General features: G+C 35.5%; 9 protein-coding genes across 9 annotated transcripts; 6 read left to right on the top strand and 3 right to left on the bottom strand.

Annotated features, from left to right (window-relative positions):
* Window positions 1-933: 933 nt before the first annotated feature.
* On the top strand, window positions 934-1437 carry KAFR0A03630 (uncharacterized protein; the record flags this gene model as incomplete). The annotated part of the gene is made up of 1 exon (XM_003954884.1): window positions 934-1437. One exon carries the CDS (start codon window positions 934-936, stop codon window positions 1435-1437), a length of 504 nt encoding a protein of 167 aa, XP_003954933.1.
* A 495-nt stretch (window positions 1438-1932) lies between these two features.
* On the top strand, window positions 1933-3501 carry APE3 (aminopeptidase Y; the record flags this gene model as incomplete). The annotated part of the gene is made up of 1 exon (XM_003954883.1): window positions 1933-3501. The coding sequence occupies one exon, from the start codon at window positions 1933-1935 to the stop codon at window positions 3499-3501; it is 1569 nt and encodes a 522-aa protein (XP_003954932.1).
* A 340-nt stretch (window positions 3502-3841) lies between these two features.
* Window positions 3842-5146, top strand: KAFR0A03610 (uncharacterized protein; the record flags this gene model as incomplete). Its single annotated transcript, XM_003954882.1, has 1 exon — window positions 3842-5146. The coding sequence occupies one exon, from the start codon at window positions 3842-3844 to the stop codon at window positions 5144-5146; it is 1305 nt and encodes a 434-aa protein (XP_003954931.1).
* Window positions 5147-5298: 152 nt separating this feature from the next.
* TOF2 (Tof2p) lies at window positions 5299-8823 on the bottom strand (the record flags this gene model as incomplete). Its single annotated transcript, XM_003954881.1, has 1 exon — window positions 5299-8823. One exon carries the CDS (start codon window positions 8821-8823, stop codon window positions 5299-5301), a length of 3525 nt encoding a protein of 1174 aa, XP_003954930.1.
* Window positions 8824-9294: 471 nt separating this feature from the next.
* Window positions 9295-10185, bottom strand: FPT1 (chromatin-associated RNAPIII regulator FPT1; the record flags this gene model as incomplete). The annotated part of the gene is made up of 1 exon (XM_003954880.1): window positions 9295-10185. One exon carries the CDS (start codon window positions 10183-10185, stop codon window positions 9295-9297), a length of 891 nt encoding a protein of 296 aa, XP_003954929.1.
* A 1387-nt stretch (window positions 10186-11572) lies between these two features.
* Window positions 11573-13645, top strand: KAFR0A03580 (uncharacterized protein; the record flags this gene model as incomplete). Its single annotated transcript, XM_003954879.1, has 1 exon — window positions 11573-13645. The coding sequence occupies one exon, from the start codon at window positions 11573-11575 to the stop codon at window positions 13643-13645; it is 2073 nt and encodes a 690-aa protein (XP_003954928.1).
* Window positions 13646-14658: 1013 nt separating this feature from the next.
* On the top strand, window positions 14659-15408 carry PRY2 (sterol-binding protein; the record flags this gene model as incomplete). Its single annotated transcript, XM_003954878.1, has 1 exon — window positions 14659-15408. One exon carries the CDS (start codon window positions 14659-14661, stop codon window positions 15406-15408), a length of 750 nt encoding a protein of 249 aa, XP_003954927.1.
* A 235-nt stretch (window positions 15409-15643) lies between these two features.
* Window positions 15644-16267, bottom strand: YPT52 (Rab family GTPase YPT52; the record flags this gene model as incomplete). The annotated part of the gene is made up of 1 exon (XM_003954877.1): window positions 15644-16267. The coding sequence occupies one exon, from the start codon at window positions 16265-16267 to the stop codon at window positions 15644-15646; it is 624 nt and encodes a 207-aa protein (XP_003954926.1).
* A 463-nt stretch (window positions 16268-16730) lies between these two features.
* On the top strand, window positions 16731-18326 carry MIC60 (Mic60p; the record flags this gene model as incomplete). The annotated part of the gene is made up of 1 exon (XM_003954876.1): window positions 16731-18326. The coding sequence occupies one exon, from the start codon at window positions 16731-16733 to the stop codon at window positions 18324-18326; it is 1596 nt and encodes a 531-aa protein (XP_003954925.1).
* Window positions 18327-18335: the final 9 nt, after the last annotated feature.

The following is an 18335-nucleotide window of genomic DNA, read 5'->3' as shown; positions in this document are numbered from 1 at the left end:
TATAAGGAGAGATAGCAACAATATCTGTGAAGTGAGATAGATGGTACCTTTGTTGTATTTTACCTATTTAATTTACACGACTGCACTAAAAATTGTCAATTTTTTTTCCATCCAACATCCTTTTGCTTTGCTCGAATTATTCCCACCGTACAAATTTCATGATTTATCATTCCATTAATTGCGGGTTTTATAATTTCAAACGACGCGCGCGTCAAACTTCTTTGACTGGCTCTCTATAAGTAAGCCAAAGCAGACATGATGGATAAGTGGCAGTGCTGTGCCCACAGTAGACCACACACTGCCCCGATTGATTGATTGAACACCGCAAACAAGTGTTCTGGGGAGTAGTATATAGTGCAGTGCGATTGATCTTGAAAGAAGAGACGACCTCCTGACGCCGCGGAGAGTGCCGGAATTATCCTCGATGAGGAGATATATATACTTTTACTTAGATATTATAACACAGAGGAGACGGAACTTTAACCCCCCAAGGCATCGAATATCACTGTAAAATCGATTTTTTATACATTCATTTACTGTACCATGGCTTTTCAGGATATCTGACTTATCTTTTATATTTGCACGGGTACTGCTGAAATGACACAAATTGGACATGAATCCAAAAGGGAAAACGATCACTATTCTTGACACACTATCCCATTGACAAGGAATGTAAGTTATTCAAAAAAAAAACAAGAATGATACACAGATGTGCTGGGAGTAGTTAGATTTCTCCCCACAATCTTCTATAGCCTGTCAATAAATAAACAAACAAGTAGATAAATAAAACAAACGGATTATATATATATATATGTATATATAGAAAAATAGATAAGAAAAAAATAGTTAAGTTTTCTAGAACAAGAAACATCCACATAAAAAATTGTCATTCTTCTTCCAATAAAATTTTAGTCTCATACATTACTCTAAACGATGTCAAAGTTTCTATCAAACCTCTTTACGTTCCATAAAAAGTCTGTTCAAAATTCTGATACAAGACTCTATCCTAATGACAGCATCCTCATTGCAGAAAGTGATTCCGAAAATGAATATGTAACGATACGTAAGACAACAATATCATCTAATAAAATTAAATTATTCATAGATGATGATCAAAAATGTCATGATAAGGAAATGGATATCTCAGATAAGGAGATGGCAAGTTTTTTCTTGAACTTTAAGCAAACTCAAAAGGTTCCGCAAACAATCTGCTATCAATCAAGGATAAAGAAAAGTACAATTTATCAAGATATTAATCTAAATGATAATAGTCAAAATCAAAATTTTGACGAAGAATACGGTTTAGATTCCTCACAATTCATGAAATTCGATGACAAGTGGCAAAGAGCTCAAAAATTCAGAAATAGACATCGTTCAAAAATTGGTAACGACGATAATCAAATCTATTTGCACAAGGGATGGGTTGTCCCTGTGTAATATTCTACTCATCAAATGCATATAATAATAGTAAAAAAAAAAGCAAAAACGTCTTTATATAGTTCAATAGTATATACATATTTCTAATATAGCAACAGTCAATTGAATAATTGCTTACAAAAAGAACGACGAAATCATAAATAATAGCTTTCTACATTACTACTTATTTACTCAGACATATCTAAAACAGGCCACCAATGGTGCAACCCGTACATTATTCTTATAACAAAAGTAAATTATCGTATTCAAGTTAAATTACCAGCGTACCTTTAAAGTATCTACCGTATAAATCATATTACAGCTCCGTTATCCAACACTACTCGATATGGTGATGACTCTTTCTGTCATCCACATTATGGCACCCAGGATTTCGATAACAGTCAGACGGCTCAAAGAGAGCAAAAAAAAAAATAAAATGCAAGATTTAAAGGAGAGATGAGATTATAATTAATTTTAAGTTCGATTAAAATAAAACATAACACGAAACTGACCCCAATGAAGCTGTCAATATCTCAGCTATCACAACTAGCTATATTACTGGCCTCGACAACCAATGCCTATATCATCCCTCAGCACGAATTCTCTTCAGATGACGTAAAAGCGAACCTATGGAAACCTCATGTACCATACATCTTAAAACCTACGATTAACTCTGAAAAGTTGCAAGATATGATCAAACTGGAGGAATTAAATTCCACTGCATGGGATTTATACCATATTGCCGAGGAGTCGATAGAAGAATATGGCCATCCAACAAGAGTCATTGGCTCCGCAGGACATTGGAATACGATAGACTATATCTTAGACCAATTTGATGAAATGAAAGATTATTACGACGTTACTTTACAAGAATTGTATGCTCTCACCGGCAATATTATATCTTTCAATCTAACAGATGCTAAAACTGGCTATGAATTCCCAAATATCACAGCCTTTTCCTTATCCCCTCCAGTCAATCCCTTTATCGGTAAGTTAGTTGAAATTCCAAATCTTGGTTGTTCACAAGCTGATTATGATGCAGTGGAATTGTTAAGTGGTGAAGGTGACAAAATTGCTTTAATTGAAAGGGGTAAATGTCCCTTCGGTGATAAGAGTGATTTGGCTGGTAAAAACGGGTACCGTTCTGTTGTTGTCTACGATAATGAACCAAATGCTGAAAATGGATTACACGCAACACTAGGTACGCCAACTAACAACACAGTCTCTACTATCGGTGTTCCATTCGAAGTTGGTATGGAATTAGTTGCAAATATCGAATCACATGAAGACTATCTATTATTTTTCGCAATGGATTCTTACGTCAAGAACATCAGAACCAAAAATGTCATTGCTGATACAAAACATGGTGATCCAGGTAATATTGTTGGTCTTGGCGCACATTCAGATTCCGTGGAAGAAGGTCCCGGTATCAATGATGACGGTTCAGGAACAATTTCTTTATTAACCGTTGCCAAACATTTAACTCATTTCAAAATCAATAATAAAGTACGTTTCGCTTGGTGGGCTGCTGAAGAAGAAGGGTTGCTAGGTTCGAATTTCTATGCTTATAATCTTACACAGGATGAAAACGAAAAAATTAGAGTCTTTATGGATTATGATATGATGGCCTCACCAAATTATGAATACGAGGTTTACGACGCAAACAATATCGACAATCCAAAGGGTTCTGAAGAATTGAAAGATCTTTACATCGATTTCTATAAGAGCAAGAACCTAAACTACACATTGATTCCGTTTGATGGTAGATCAGACTACGTTGGCTTCATCGAAAACGGTATACCTGCAGGTGGTATTGCGGCCGGTGCAGAAAAAGAAAATGTGTTCAATGGTGAAGTATTAGACAAGTGCTATCACTTGCTATGTGACGACGTTTCCAACATTGCTTGGGATGCATTTATGGTCAATACACAACTAATTGCCCACTCTGTTGCTACTTATGCCAATTCTTTTGAAGGTTTCCCAGCCAGAGAAATCAGCAACACCTCTGCTACAACTATTGCTGAAGCAGAACATGAAATAGTGACTCCATTGTTCAAGTATAGAGCTGATTATCTAATCATCTGATCAATGTATGATACTATCAGAGTCTTTCTATCATCATGCTTGTGGAAATCCTCTCATATATATATATATAAAGGGCATCTCCTCACTAATGTAGTAACTATTACTTCAAAGGGTAAAACCAGGCGCAATTTTCCTTTTCAATTAGGCAGGCGGAAATTCCGGCGCGCTGTCTAGGGGAAACGGTGCTTATCAAAACTGCTACAAAAATAGTCTACTATCACATTACGTATGAATAGTATATATAGGAAGTGATGAGTAAATAGGAATAAATTAACAGATAAGTGATAGTCTAATACAGTCTTCAAGTGAACATACTATCATCAGAAGTTTATTTTTTTTTATGTCTGATACATTAGCTGAAACGTTTGCCTTCACGCATTTGGCTTACTTAGTATTCGAATCCGTTTTACAAGTTGTTATAATTGCATTTGCTGGTTTCTGGAGTGCACATACGGGATTACTTCCGAAGCAAAGCCAGAAAATAATATCCCGTTTGAATGTCGACCTTTTCACACCATGCCTTATTTTTAGTAAACTGGCAAAATCGCTGTCTGTAGCGAAGATAGTAGAAATAGGTATCATTCCTTTATTTTTTGCATTAAGTACAGGTATTTCATTCTTTTCTGGTAAGCTAATGTCAAAAATTTTGAGATTAGATAAAGATGAAACTAATTTTGTCGTTGCAAATTCTATATTTGGTAATAGTAATTCTTTACCTGTCTCACTGACTTTATCTTTAGCATACACTCTACCAGATTTAACATGGGATCAAATACCGAATGATAGTAGAGATAACGTTGCCTCTAGAGGCCTTTTATATCTATTGATCTTTCAACAAATTGGGCAGATGCTAAGATGGAGTTGGGGTTACAACAAATTAATGAAATGGTCTGGAGAAAATACTCATCACATGCCACCATCTCAAATTCAATTGCACCTTGAATCAAATCAAAACTCAGCAGAAACTATTACAGCAGGCTCCTCTGCATCTTCTAATGGATTTGATTCGTCAAATGCCGTTACTCCCCCAACTAGTAGCGTACCATCTATATGGGATAAAACTGTGATCAGAGTGAATTCTTCCATGGAGGTTGTGAAATCATATTTAAACCCTCCATTATATTCTATGCTATTAGCTATAATCATTGCATGTATACAACCTGTCCAGAATGAATTATTTTATAAGAACGGATTCCTAACAAATACATTCGCAGAAGCCGTCATCCAATTAGGTGCACTTTCTATTCCTTTAATTTTAATTGTGTTGGGTTCAAATCTATATCCATCAGATGAAACATTCCCGAAAACTCGTAACCATACTAAACTATTGATAGGTTCAATAGTGGGTCGTATGATTTTACCTTCCATGATTTTGCTACCAGTGATTACAGTCGCCGTTAAATATATCAATGTGAGTATATTAGATGACCCAATCTTTCTAGTTGTTGGATTCCTTTTGACTGTTTCACCTCCTGCTATCCAATTAACACAAATTACACAAATAAATGAGTTTTTTGAAGCAGAAATGGCTGACATATTATTCTGGGGCTATGTGGTCTTGAGTTTACCTGTAAGTATAATTGTTGTCTCTGGTGCTATATATGTACTACAATGGGCCAATATCAATCATAATCCTGGGGTATAGATGCATTTCATTTCTATACCACTCTTCAAAGTACTTTTTATAACCTGTTTTTGGTTAAAGTCAACTCCTTCATTAAAAGATTTTCTTTTGGACTTTTACACAAGCGTGAAATATTAAAGTTATATATCAATACGTTAAGCACCATTACTTATTTACTTTTTCTTCGAATCTTTAATCAAGGATGCAAAACCACCACTTGCCTTCTTTTTCTTCTTTCCCAATAAAGCACTTGCAGACTTTGCACTGATAAAATCGCTATTACCGTTATCTGAAGAGCTATCTGAGTCTGACTCTGAATCATCATCATCATCAGAACTTGATTCATGGCTTGAGTTATCGTCACTTGACTCAGAGTCTGATTCCGATTCTTCTTTTTCAGCCTTAGTTTTCTGATGTGAAGAAGCAACTTTATTACTTTTTTCTCTGACATCGGGTATACCTCTTGATGCCAAATCAGATAAGGAACTTAAGGAGGGACGAATCTTTTGAGGCAATTTATTGGATACACTTGAAGAGCTCAAAGAACTACTACTATCATGTGGCTGCACCTTTGATGGAGCAGTTGCACCATTTAGTTGTTTTGATTGTACAAGTGTTTTGCTAGGTGATGCTTGCTGTGAAGAGAGCGACGAAACTTGGGTAGATTGAGGAGCATTTTCTAAATCTGATATATTACCCAAGGTAGTCTTCCTACTGTATGTTCCTACAATGCCTTTAGGTGGTGCAACGACCAATCTTCTTGCTTTTCTGGTTGACGAGGTTGAATTTTCTTCTTCTGATGATGAATCGTCAGTTGAGCTGTAATATGAAGAGGAATCGTCCCTGCTACTTGAAGATTCCCTATCTGAAGAAGATAAAGATGCAGATTTGCTATTTTTAACATTGCTAGTAAGACCTGGGGCCATTACGTTCCTAGATACTAATCCATGTGTTTCAAGCGAGACAGCTGCAGTCTTGTTGTCTTTGGCTTTAGATGGTTCATTCTTTTGGGCCTCCTTCTTCTGAAGCGTATCCTTAGTACTTTTGGCTACATCAGGCTTTGTACTAACAGCTTTCTTAACAGGTTCCTTTTTATGCGTATCTTTTTCTAACTTGGTCATAGGTGCTGCTTCATCGTTTTCAGAGTTTTTATTGATTACTTCTCCCTTCTCCACCTTTTCTTCTTGTAATTTCTTGCCCTTCTTGTCTTGATTTAAACCGTTTTCAGTATTTGTATCACTTTCGTCACTGGACTCGAGAAATTCTGGAGTCTGATAAACCTTTTCTTTCTGGATCTTCTTGAAAGGGAAATGTTCTTTAACAGATTTATCAATGACTTTTTGAGCCTGAGCTTTATTTAATGAGGCTCTAGTCGATGGTTTCTTGGTTACGGTTCTAACAGTTACAACTCTCTCAGTTTCGTTATCGGAACTAGAAGAATCCGAAGAAGAGCTGCTCTCATCCGAATCATTTGACGAACTACCTTTCACTTCACCTTTTTGTTCCTTTTTAGCATTAGTACCTTGCGAAATTCTTGGTGGTGGCGCATCATTTGCTTTATTTGGAGCCTTAGGAGTTACAATATTGTGCTTATTTAAAATTGGGACGATCATTTTTTTTCCCTTAGGGGAAGCTTCAATCGTAGGTTTTGTGACCTTTGTAGGCTTGCTTTTAGTAACAAGCGACTGTTTAGGCTTTGCATTTTCACCTGAGCTCTTGACTTGTGGTTTGTCGACACTTTTATTATCCTCAGACGTGATGCTTTTCTTAGAAGTAACTGTAGACAAATGGTCCTTACTAGGGGCAGGAGTATCAGGCTTCCTGTAACTTTTTTTATGTAGTGGTTTGTTTTTATCTTTATCTTCCTCATCATCTGCTGAAAGTTCGCTTTCATTTTCCTGTTCTTCAGGTACCTTTTTTGTATTTCTCAATACCCTGATTGTGCTATTGGACGAAGATTCTACAGATTTAAAAAGCGAACCTTTCTCTGGTTCAATTAAATTTTCTTTCAATGGTTTGGAGATCAAAGAGCTCTCAATATCACTCTTCTTCTGTTGAGTAATTTTTTCCTCAGAATCTTTAATATCAAGAGAAGAATTTGATAATGTGGGTTTCTCTAAGATAGGAGAGGGAGCTACCTGCTTTGAATTTTGGTAATCAGTTACCATCCGTATTAAATCATCTTTATGCATGGTTTTACTAGAGTCTAAATCATTATGACGCACTGTATCATTCCCAATGGAAGTATCATCCATGCGTTCGTTTTCTTCATCATCTGTATCGGAGAAATTATCAATTCTTCTCATTTCGTTATGCCCTTGAGCTGTTTGAGCAATTGCTTTACTCTCAATTCTCGTTTCTAAAGACGATTTTCTTTGAACTGATGTATGATTTGCCAAGTCTCTGTATTGAATGCTACTAACAGTGTTGAATGGAGTATTTTTAGTTGGTGACTTTATACTCAACTCTGTTGCTACACCGTTAGCTTCTTTGGAAGGGGATGCATTACTGTCTCTTACCTCAGAAGATGAGCTTTCGGAAAAGTCTTCAGAAGAAGATTCTGGTTGCTCAGTCTTTTCAATGTATGGCTTTTTCATCGGAATTCTATCAGGCTTTGCAGGCAATAAACTAGAAGGACTTGAGGGGCCTTCTCTGAGTTCTTTTTCAACCTCTGAAATCTTAGGTTCTGGTATTGATAACATACCCGATGCTATACGCGGAGTTGAGTTAGGTGCACTTTTATTAGAGGATGTAACTCCAGTGAATATCAAACCATTATTGTTATTAGAACTTGTGACGTTATTTTCAGATACTACCCTTTGACCTGTCAAAGTTACACGATTCGGTGTCATTGTATTTTTCAAAGGAGTACCTGAAAGCATACGTTGCTGCTTCGTTTTGTCAGGATCAACCGTTGCTGATCTCGACACCGTATCTTCATTCGTTACCTTGATCCTCTTTACGCTATAATTGTCAATACCTGAACTGATACGTATTGGTGGAGATTGAGGATGCGTAGGGGGTGGTAGGAAAGATCTTTCACCAAAATCTTCGTCATTATTGTCTATATCAGAATTATTATTTGTATTTGGATAAATTTGGTTTGCCAATGGAGTTGAAACTCTTAAGTTGGCTTGATTTGTACGCTTCTTTAAAACTTTAATTACACCACTATTACCACCAGTATAATTTTGCTGAGTAATCTGTGAGCTTCCACTGTCCAGTTTTATTCTCTTGGCATTTCTATATAATGACATATCTTCATTATTATCTATATCTAACTCATTTTTCAAGATTACTTGTACGACATTATCCACATTGAAGACATCCTTGACCGTAAAATCCGGATCTAAATCGCAACTATTTGCGTCCTGTAGACTTAATATTTCAATGTCGTCTATTAATTTAGGGTACATCTTTTCACATTTGTTCAGAATTTCTTGCGATAGTGCAAATAAATTATTATTAGGTTTAGTAAAATGTAAAAATTTCTTGAATCTAACGTTGTTAAAATTAAAAATTGATGAATTGTTACTTGGAAAGATCTGATTCATGGAAGCTTCCTGATTATTGCTTAAATTATTTGGTTGATTTAAAGTATTGTTTGGATCAATCATTCCACTATTTGAATTGAAGCCCAATGGCAAAATGAAGTCTTTTGCACTAGGAGGAACCAAGACCACCTGCAATTTGTACATGGCTACTTATAATTGAAATAGTGTTTCTGATGGCTGTTCCTTTGACTTGTTTATATTTTGATCTAAATTGAAGTTTTATACCAATTTTTATCAATATGTTACTTTTAAGAGATGAAGAAAAACGAAAATATTCGGTGAAAACAAGAATCGCGTCGTTCGTGACGACCAGTACAACAGTGTGAATTATTGAGAAATAGCGATTACTGTTTATTCTTCAAGATTATATCAAACTTGATACATTCATTTGGGCAGGGAATGCATATATTGATCCGTGACCTGATAGTGGCACTGCCGAATTCATCTTACAAGAAAGACTTGTACCAGGAAAGAGGAATAATGATGATCTGATGTGTAACATTATTATTGAATATATATGCAATCATATATATGTATCTGGGCACGTAATTATCGAGCGTACGAGTAAATATGTACATGCAAGTATGCTTGGGTAAGGGGGACTTTCATTTCATTTTAGAAACACGATTTTGTTTTAAAAGGTTCTCTAGTTCTTGTTCTCTTTGGGATACCATTCTTCGTTCTCAATTCAAAAAATTCGTAATTCTCGACCATTAATTTGAAATGTTCATTAAAAATCTCCTTTAATTGATTGTTCATTGGTTCAGTGATATGTATATCAGAATCTGAGAATTTTCTTTGTCTTTCTTCCGTAGAGAGTAAGGAATTAGCCGATGAAGAAGTTGTTGAATAGTCAGCATCATCCGAAGATAGAATACTTTCTTCAGATGAAATGTGACTTTTCATCTTTGTGTGATAGTTTAAGAGTTCATTTTTCAAAAAACTTTTATTTTGAATCAATCTTGTCTTTAATAAAGCCATTAAGATCAAGCTCTTAAATGAAATATTACCATCAGAATGACATTTTTCAATAATTCTGTCCAATCTATCCCAAAAAATTTGTTTATCAAATGACTTCCAATTAACATTCAAATCATTCAATACCAGTTTAATCTTTTCCTTGAAAGGATGAGTTTGGTAAATTGAATCATCCTTAAAATTTGTCTCCCAGGGATTTTCAATTCTCTTTGTAGTTCGAAGATGTGTATTATAAAAACTTGAAATGATTGAATCTTTGATGAACTTCCCTTCAGATTTCCAAAGGTAGAAAGAATCATCAGATTCATTAAATTCCACAATATAGAAAGGTGCTTTTACACCATCTGTAAATAGTTTTAAATTGTCAGTGACAGTTTCCTCGACTTGTAAGATTAATTGGTACTTATCTTGTAAAGCATTTAAGTATTTGGTTAATTTCAAAATATTGTGGAAATGATGAATGCAAGTCAGTTTAATTTTTGGTTCATTTTCATTAACTTGTAGATAAATAGTTTCTAATTCAGTCATTAGTAATGCAAATTGGTTTGTAAAGAGGGACAGAAATAGAATAAGATTGTTGTGGGGTGCGTAAATGAAGGTAATGGGGGGAGAAGGTCCTTGTGAAATTGGGAAAGATACACTTTGTAGTATTTAAATTGAAACACTTTTCGATATATATATATATATCGAAATTATATATAACATAAGACTTATTTACCACCACCAAATTGCTAGCGTACACGTATTGTAATCTACGTTTCAATTCGGAAAATGACAACATGCATGATTTATGCCATATACTGCCTTTCATTTCTCCGGAGGGGCAGCGGAGGGTGCGCGTGTCTCTTGCTGCGCGCTAAGAAATTATCGTTTCGTTTCGGTGTGTGGAAAAGTGATTTGTTGGCGCTGTTCACTGGCAAACTAAAATATTTCCCTGTCGACCACCACTGATTTGCCGCCACACGCTTTCTCCTTCTCTCTCTCTCTCTCTCTCTCTCTCTGCCGCATTTTCTCGGCTATTTAAAAAAAAACCGACATGTGTGATTAGCCGGGAGAGGAGTGGGGCCGCAAATAGAGAGAGGAGGCCAGTGGAGAAAGAGAGAAGCAATCATTTAGAGAAACTTTACCCGGGAATGGTTACCCGTCAAATACTCTTATGGTCAGGCCGGGTTACATTTTAAGATAACCAAGACAATCGAGGAATAGTTAGTCCTTAACTTTTTGTGTTCCACGCTATTGTAATCAGTTCGATAAAGGTTGAACATTTTCAAATCAGTAGGCCCTTCTAGCATTCTACCTCCTAGGGTCCTCATTGTCTAAAAACGAGTCAAGAATGACAATTGGACTCATCTTCTTATCCAACAATTGCATTCTCTTCCTTTAAGAGAGACAAATGAAAATTACAGTATAAATCATCATAAACTTATTCATTGGCGGGTAAGAACACGCGACTCTGCATTCCCACTTTCTACGGACTTTTCAGCGTAGATCTTCTTTTCTACTAAAGGCACGAACCTTTTCATACACAGTATAGATTGACTAAGACGAAAAAAAAAGAACAAACAATACAATTCTAGTAAATCTTATTTCTCCAGAGTATTTCCAAAAATAGAAGAAAGTACTTGTGGTACTAACACTCTTAAAGTACTATTCACTGTCTGAAAAGGTTAAGTGACCCAATAACAAGACTTTTGGAACTAAATGATAGCATCAAAGGATGCTTAAAATTTTGTATACTTCTTGTCTTTTTCTCTTTCTGAAAAATAGATCTTGTCACAAAAAAATAAACTGTTTGAACAGACATATATATTCACAGTTCACAGTAAAAATATCTCTCTTTTAGATTTTTCAGTTTATTCTTATCTCAGCTATCAAGGTAACATTTTCAGTTGTAATTTATGGCTGGTATCTATTAATGTCCGAAGAAGATAATTTTTCCTATGAGCTTTCTTCAGATGACGGCCATTCTGTACCTTTACTAAGTGACCCTCCAAAGATTATTGAACTTGGAACTTCATCGTCCATATGTGGAAAATTCAGAATTATCTGTCAACAGTGCAAATTCTTCGTGGCAAGAAAAATGAAGTGTAAATCAATTAAAAGTAATTTAATCAAGCTACTGTTGGGTTCCATGTTCTTTTTCCTTTTTTTCACCCATAAAAACAATGTCAAATCTTATTACTATACAAGCACGGCTCTAAAGACAGTACGTAATAAGAAAGATTTACTGAAAATTGATATAACAAATCAGTTACGTTATAAAGATCTATCGAGAACCCCAATTACACCTGATATTTTACATTATAATTTTACAGCTGTCAATGTCACTGGTTTCGTTTCCAATTTGCAATTAGAGAAAACAGCGAACAGTGAGGTAAATTCAAATGGTATTATACCTGAAGCTTCATATCATCAAGAATACGATTCTTTAGTCAGTTGTAATGATCTTCAATATAATAATATTATGGAATTGTCACGATGGAATATTTTGTTACCAGATGATTTGGTCGCGTTAAGAAGAGAACTTACTAATGATAAAACTAAATTGAGCAAAGAACTTGAGGATGATAATGAAAAAATGATGAGTGAAACCGAAATCATTGGTAAAAATTGGTTAAGGTTTGGAGGTGCTGCTGTATGGTTAGAAAGCGAGCTATGCTTTGTCGTATACACTAGAGTAATCTATTCCCCAGAAGGTTTCAAAGGAGCAGCTAAACTCTCTTTAGTTAGAGCACAAGCTTTTGATAAAGATTGGAATGAAATAAAAGGTAAACGTATACCATTCAGTGATGTTCCAATTCCAAAGGAAGTAACAAAGGAGTTATCCAATTTAGAAAAGAATTTAGATTATTCAACTTGTGATAACTTGAAAATTTCTGATAGAGAATATTATAATGACTGTATTGTTCAAATAACAAAGAAAAAATTAAAATTCCAACAAAGATATGATGAACTACTATCAAGATATTATTTGACTTACCCTTCTGTAATCAATATACCACTGGATCTTAATGGATATTTCAATGGACCAGAAGATCCTCACGTTATCTTGAGAAAAAATGACAAATATGAAGAACCCATCATTATTTTCAATATGCAGGACAATGACGAAGATAAAAGAAGAATTTATGCATTTCATCCGCATAGGAAAATTGATGCATTGGTGAAATTTTCAATTGAAGGTCGTAAATTAAGAGATAAAGAAAAAAATTGGGCACCATTTTTCCCATACCATGATGAAAATAAGGATAGCGTTTTTTCTAGAGGTTTTATTTATTTTATCTATACATATGCGCCATTAGAAATTGTAAAATGTTCATTAAATGACGGTATATGTGAAATGGTATTTGAAGCCGCTACCATTGAAGCCTCTGGTGAAAACGCGTATGATGATATGAGAGGTGGCACACAATTTGTTAAATTACCTGCTGATATCCCTCAAGTTGAAGGTAAGCAAATGTGGCTCGGCTTTCCCAAATCTCACTCCTCTGGTTGTGGTTGCGGAAGTACTTACTATAGGCCAATGCTAAGTTTATTAATAGAGACCCACGGAGCTTATCATCTAGAATTAATGGTTCCAACTATGGACTTCGAGAGAGATGTTCTGTCTTGGGATTTGAAAGGAACTTATTGTGAGGGTGTTAGTATAATGAGTCCAAATTCGATAGCCTACTGGGAAGTCGTTGATCAGGACGTAGAAAATGAGAAATTTGAGGATTATTTGGGCTTCACGTTCAGTGAATCCGATGCTACTTCTAAAGTGGTTGTTTTGAGGAACGTTTTGAATTATATTTTGGAGATTTATAAGGAAAAGAGAATAAGAGACCAGTTTGAGATTAGTAAAGAGTCTGATAGCATTATTAGAAACACATTAAAGTGTGTGAAGGATAAACAATGGGATGACTGTACGAAATATGGTGTGACCCAACAAAAAAAACTGATCGTAGTAAAAATATCATTGTTCATGTTCAGATATTGTAACCATTAACCATTCTTTTCAGCATGACCGCTGAAGGGAAGTTCCCATGCCCATTATTTTTATAAAATAGATGAGCTGTAAGAGACGTCAAAAGACAAGTCAATCCAACAGGATTGAAATGTTGATGTGTTTTGTCATGCCTAAATATATCAGATATCCACAATCAAGTTCAGGTTGTGAAAAAATTGACATCTCTTTCAATTTCGCATTTCAAATAAACTATAAAGTCTTTTTTTTAATTATCATCTCTACTGCATTTAATATAATACAATTCCGATAACTTTTAATAGAAAATCAAGAATAAAGGTGAATTATATCTTTTGTATCACTCCTATTGGGTGCTAAACAAATTTCAGGATCTTTTTTTCCTAATTATCATGTTTCAAGCAAACGTAAGACTTGTTTTAATGGTCACTCATAAGCAATAAAATGGTTGACAACAAGTGTCTAAAATGTTTCTGTATTCTAAAGCCGGTCGAAGATTTGAAACGCCCGTTTCTTTTGGTCGCGCCAGTTTCTCTTCCGTTTTACAAAATCTTCGAGATCGCTGACCGAACGAAAACAAGCAACCCCGCCTCTTAGCTTCTACGGTCCATTCTCTGAACAGGCTTAGCTCATGTGCCAGATATGAAGAGCCGCCAAAGAAAAAAAAATAATATTGCCAGCTTCTACCTTTTTGCCTCTTTTAGCGAAGTCTCGAAATGTTCCTATATTCCTTTTTTTGTTCACGTATGGATTTGCCACTACAGTGCACGGAGAGACTGGCAGCCAAAATACAATAGCTTACCGCTATTTACTTCTTGGCTTCTTGGCATTTTGTTTTCCCAATACGTCGCATACGAGTGTCAGCCTTCCATGTTCGAAACATATATAAATCAAAAAACTATAAGTTTTATGGCTCATTTCGTTTTTTGAAATGTAGTTTCTTCCTTGAATGAACCGGCAATAGACTCATTCTTTGGTCATATAAAAATTACTGTTTTATTTTACTACAGTAACACCACAATCTATCGTCATTCTTTATGAAATTCTCAAGTCCTAGCGTGCTATTTGCATGCATTATATCAGTGGCGATTGCTGCTCCTGCTGTAATTACAGTCACAGAACAAGTATCAGAGCTTGCTGTCACTGTCGAAGCAATTGTTCTTGTTGAAAACGATCAAACTGTCACTTCCTACACTACCCTGGGTCAAGAAGCTAGTCCTACAACCAGCATTGCTATGACTGCCTCTGATGAAGTCCATGACATCACCACTGTCTCGAGTAGTTCTAGTGTTGCTGCCATTGACAGCGAAACGAACGTAGCTACAACTACTACATCTAGTGGTTCAGCAACTGCCACTTCATCTGACTACGCTACTGCCTTGCTGGTTGAACACAACAATAAAAGAGCGTTGCACCAAAATACAAGTGCTTTAACTTGGGACGATACATTGGCCTCCTATGCACAATCTCTGGCTGATGCATATGACTGTTCAGGCACTTTGACTGAAGATGACTCTTCCTACGGTGAAAATTTAGCACTTGGCTACGGTATTACTGGCGCCGTTGACGCATGGTACGATGAAATCTCTGAGTACGACTTTTCAAGCCCTGGTTACTCTTCAAGCACCGGTCACTTCACTCAAGTCGTCTGGAAATCAACAACTTCAGTTGGCTGTGGTATTAAATATTGTGATACCACTTGGGGTGAGTACGTTGTTTGCTCTTATAACCCAGCAGGTAATGTCATCGGTGAATTTTCTGAGAACGTCATGCCATTGACGTCTTAGACATACTGCAAGTTCTAAATATCTTTCGCCCTACTTTTTCCTTTTCAATAGATGCCTCCTGTGTTTTATGTAGTTTAACCAATTGATTTACTAGTCTTCACAAGTTTTTAACAATTTCTTTAGATTATAATCATGCATTTTTTTATTTATCTAAGCGACTATATATATAGCCACATATACTTATGTGTACCACTTGCTTTTATCTACAAAATCGGACAAATTTCTTGCTGGATTTTCAACTGCAACAGGAAGTAGTATCGTTTGTTGAAGGCTTTGATATTTCGATTTCACCAGTGTTCCCATCCAAATCAGTATTTACTTCTGTTTTCTTAATATCGTACAATTTTTCGCCGATTTCCTGAAAAGTTTCCTTTATATTAGCACCAGTCTTCGCACTTGTCTCTATAAATAATAAGCCTTGTTCCTTGGCATATTCCTTAGCACCCTCCAGGGAAACGAGCCTCTTACTAGAATCCTTCTCGCAAACATCCAGCTTGTTACCTACTAGATATATGACGATGTTATCATCTCCAACTTTGTTTTTCAATTCTTCTACCCACGTCTTAGCTTTATTCAGTGAATCAAGTTCTGTAATATCATATACAACTAGAGCAGCATTTGCATTTCTATAATACATTGGAGCCAATGACTTATAACGTTCCTGCCCTGCTGTATCCCAAATCTCAAACTTTACTATAACTTCTTTACCATTATCATTTAATTTTATTGTTTGCGACAAGAAGGCTGCGCCGATTGTACTTTCTCTCAAATCTTCAAATGAATCTTTAACAAATCTATTCACAATAGATGATTTTCCAACAGATGAGTCCCCCAACAAGACTAATTTGAATTGCAACATTGTTGTCTATCCTAAACTTACTTTCTTACTTGTAACTAACCCAATCCTATAAATCTATTTTTGACTGAAGAGAAAACTGAATCCTTTAACTCCTTTATAAGGCTTTTAAAACCTGATGACTTGATGGGTCGCTTTGAACGTACGTTTCCTATTTAGGAAAGAGAAGTTCATACTATTCGCTCCATATAGGAATCTCTTACCTAATAGAGAGTAACCATATGAGCAAGTTAAATCAATGACTATCAAATAGGCATGGATAGTGAGACTGTCTAAATTAAAGTCAAATCAATGTTTTAAAATTGCAATTTCAGTTATTTTGCTGAGCTGCTCTTTCCTCACCAATAATACACAAGGAAAGGCAAGGCTTTCAATATTAGATATCAGAAAAAAAAACAAGGCCCAAGGGGAATGAATAGTTGAAGAAAACACTGTATCATATTGCCATTCGCGACGAAGTTTAGCAATGATTCGTATCACTTCACTTTCTAGAACTCTTCAACTCTCGAGGAAACAATGTTATTCAAGCATAAACACTGGTGTCAAGTCCGTTCAGAAGACTAAGTCACACCGTTTTCGTAATACACTGCTAACATTATCGTTGGGTACCGTGACCTTTTACGCCTGTGGAATAATACTAACTGAATATACAGATAATAGGGCCACGGATTGGTTCATAGATAATGTCCCTTTTGCAGATTCTATCATTGATACTTACGATCATTCCAGACTAAAAAATCCGACAAAATTGAACCAATTGAGTAGTTATGTCACCGGGAGTACTATAGGAATACCAGTCCACAGGCCTCTGCCATTAGAAGGTGAAAAAGAAGAAAATATACTAAAGCTAAGGTTGTGTAACAAGGATCACAATGATTATGCAATGCTCGATAAAATTATCAATGAATTAAATTCAATAATCCAAAAGATAAACAGTGAAAAATTGGTGATGGATAAATCACAAATTTATTCAATTTCTAGCAGTTTCAATGACTTGAGTAGCATTTTAGAAGAATTTAATGATAATTTGGATGCGAATGTCACTGACGCCATTTCCGAAGGTATCAAAAATGACATTACTAGATTAGATAAAGAGTTTAGGGAACAATTAGCTGCTAAAACAGAAGAAATAGAAGAAAGCTACAATGTAAAATTCGAGAGATTCAAAACTCATTTGGAAGAAAGAACTCAAAGGATCTTAGAAACCAGTTTAGCCTCTAACGAAGCTAACTTGAGATCAAAACAGGAAAATGATATCGCAGCTTTATCCATCGCTCAGGTGAAAGAATTCGAGAAAATTGTCAAGTCGAAGGTAGAACAGGAGCGCAGTGGAAAATTGGCTAATCTAGATGAATTAGATGGGAGTTTGGCAAATTTTCAAAAGTCTGTTGATCGGTTAAATAAACTTTTGACTAAGAATGTGGCAATCACCCAACTATCTTCAATTCTGAATGATATGAAAGACCTTTTAAGATCAAATGAATACGTTAGTATCTCAATGAATGACAAGGTAAACAGATTGAAGCAGTTAAATACGTTGCTGAAACAATCACAAAAGACGTCATGCAACTGCCACGAAAAAACAGGACAATGCCATTGCAGCAATAAAAGTCCAAAATCAGAAACTAATTGTTCATGTCACGCGAAGAAGAAACCTACACTACTCGATGTTGCTATAGATGAACTAGAGGAAATCTCACATGATCAAAAAATATTATCAACTGAACAACTTTATAATAGGTGGAACATGCTGGAAAGAGATTTCAAGACTGCATCCTTATTACCACCAAATGCTGGGATTCTGGGCCATTTCACGGCGAAACTATTCTCACTACTACTAGTCACAAAGAGGGGGGATAACCAGAAAAATGACCTTGATTCCATATTTGCAAGAGTTTCAGATTATTTAAAGCTTTCTAAACTAAACTTAGCACTGGAAGAGGTGATTAAACTGGAAGGATGGCCTCGCATATTATGCGAAGAATGGATATGTGATGCAAGAAGAAAACTAGAAATAAAGAGTTTGATTGATTTAATGGACTACGATTTAAAAACTTCATAATACGATCGA

This window comes from Kazachstania africana, chromosome 1, assembly GCF_000304475.1.
Source record: "Kazachstania africana CBS 2517 chromosome 1, complete genome".
In the NCBI taxonomy this organism is placed as follows: Eukaryota; Fungi; Ascomycota; class Saccharomycetes; order Saccharomycetales; family Saccharomycetaceae; genus Kazachstania; species Kazachstania africana.
The sequence above is the reverse complement of the archived record's forward strand: the minus strand, read 5'-3'. Positions and strand labels throughout refer to the sequence as shown.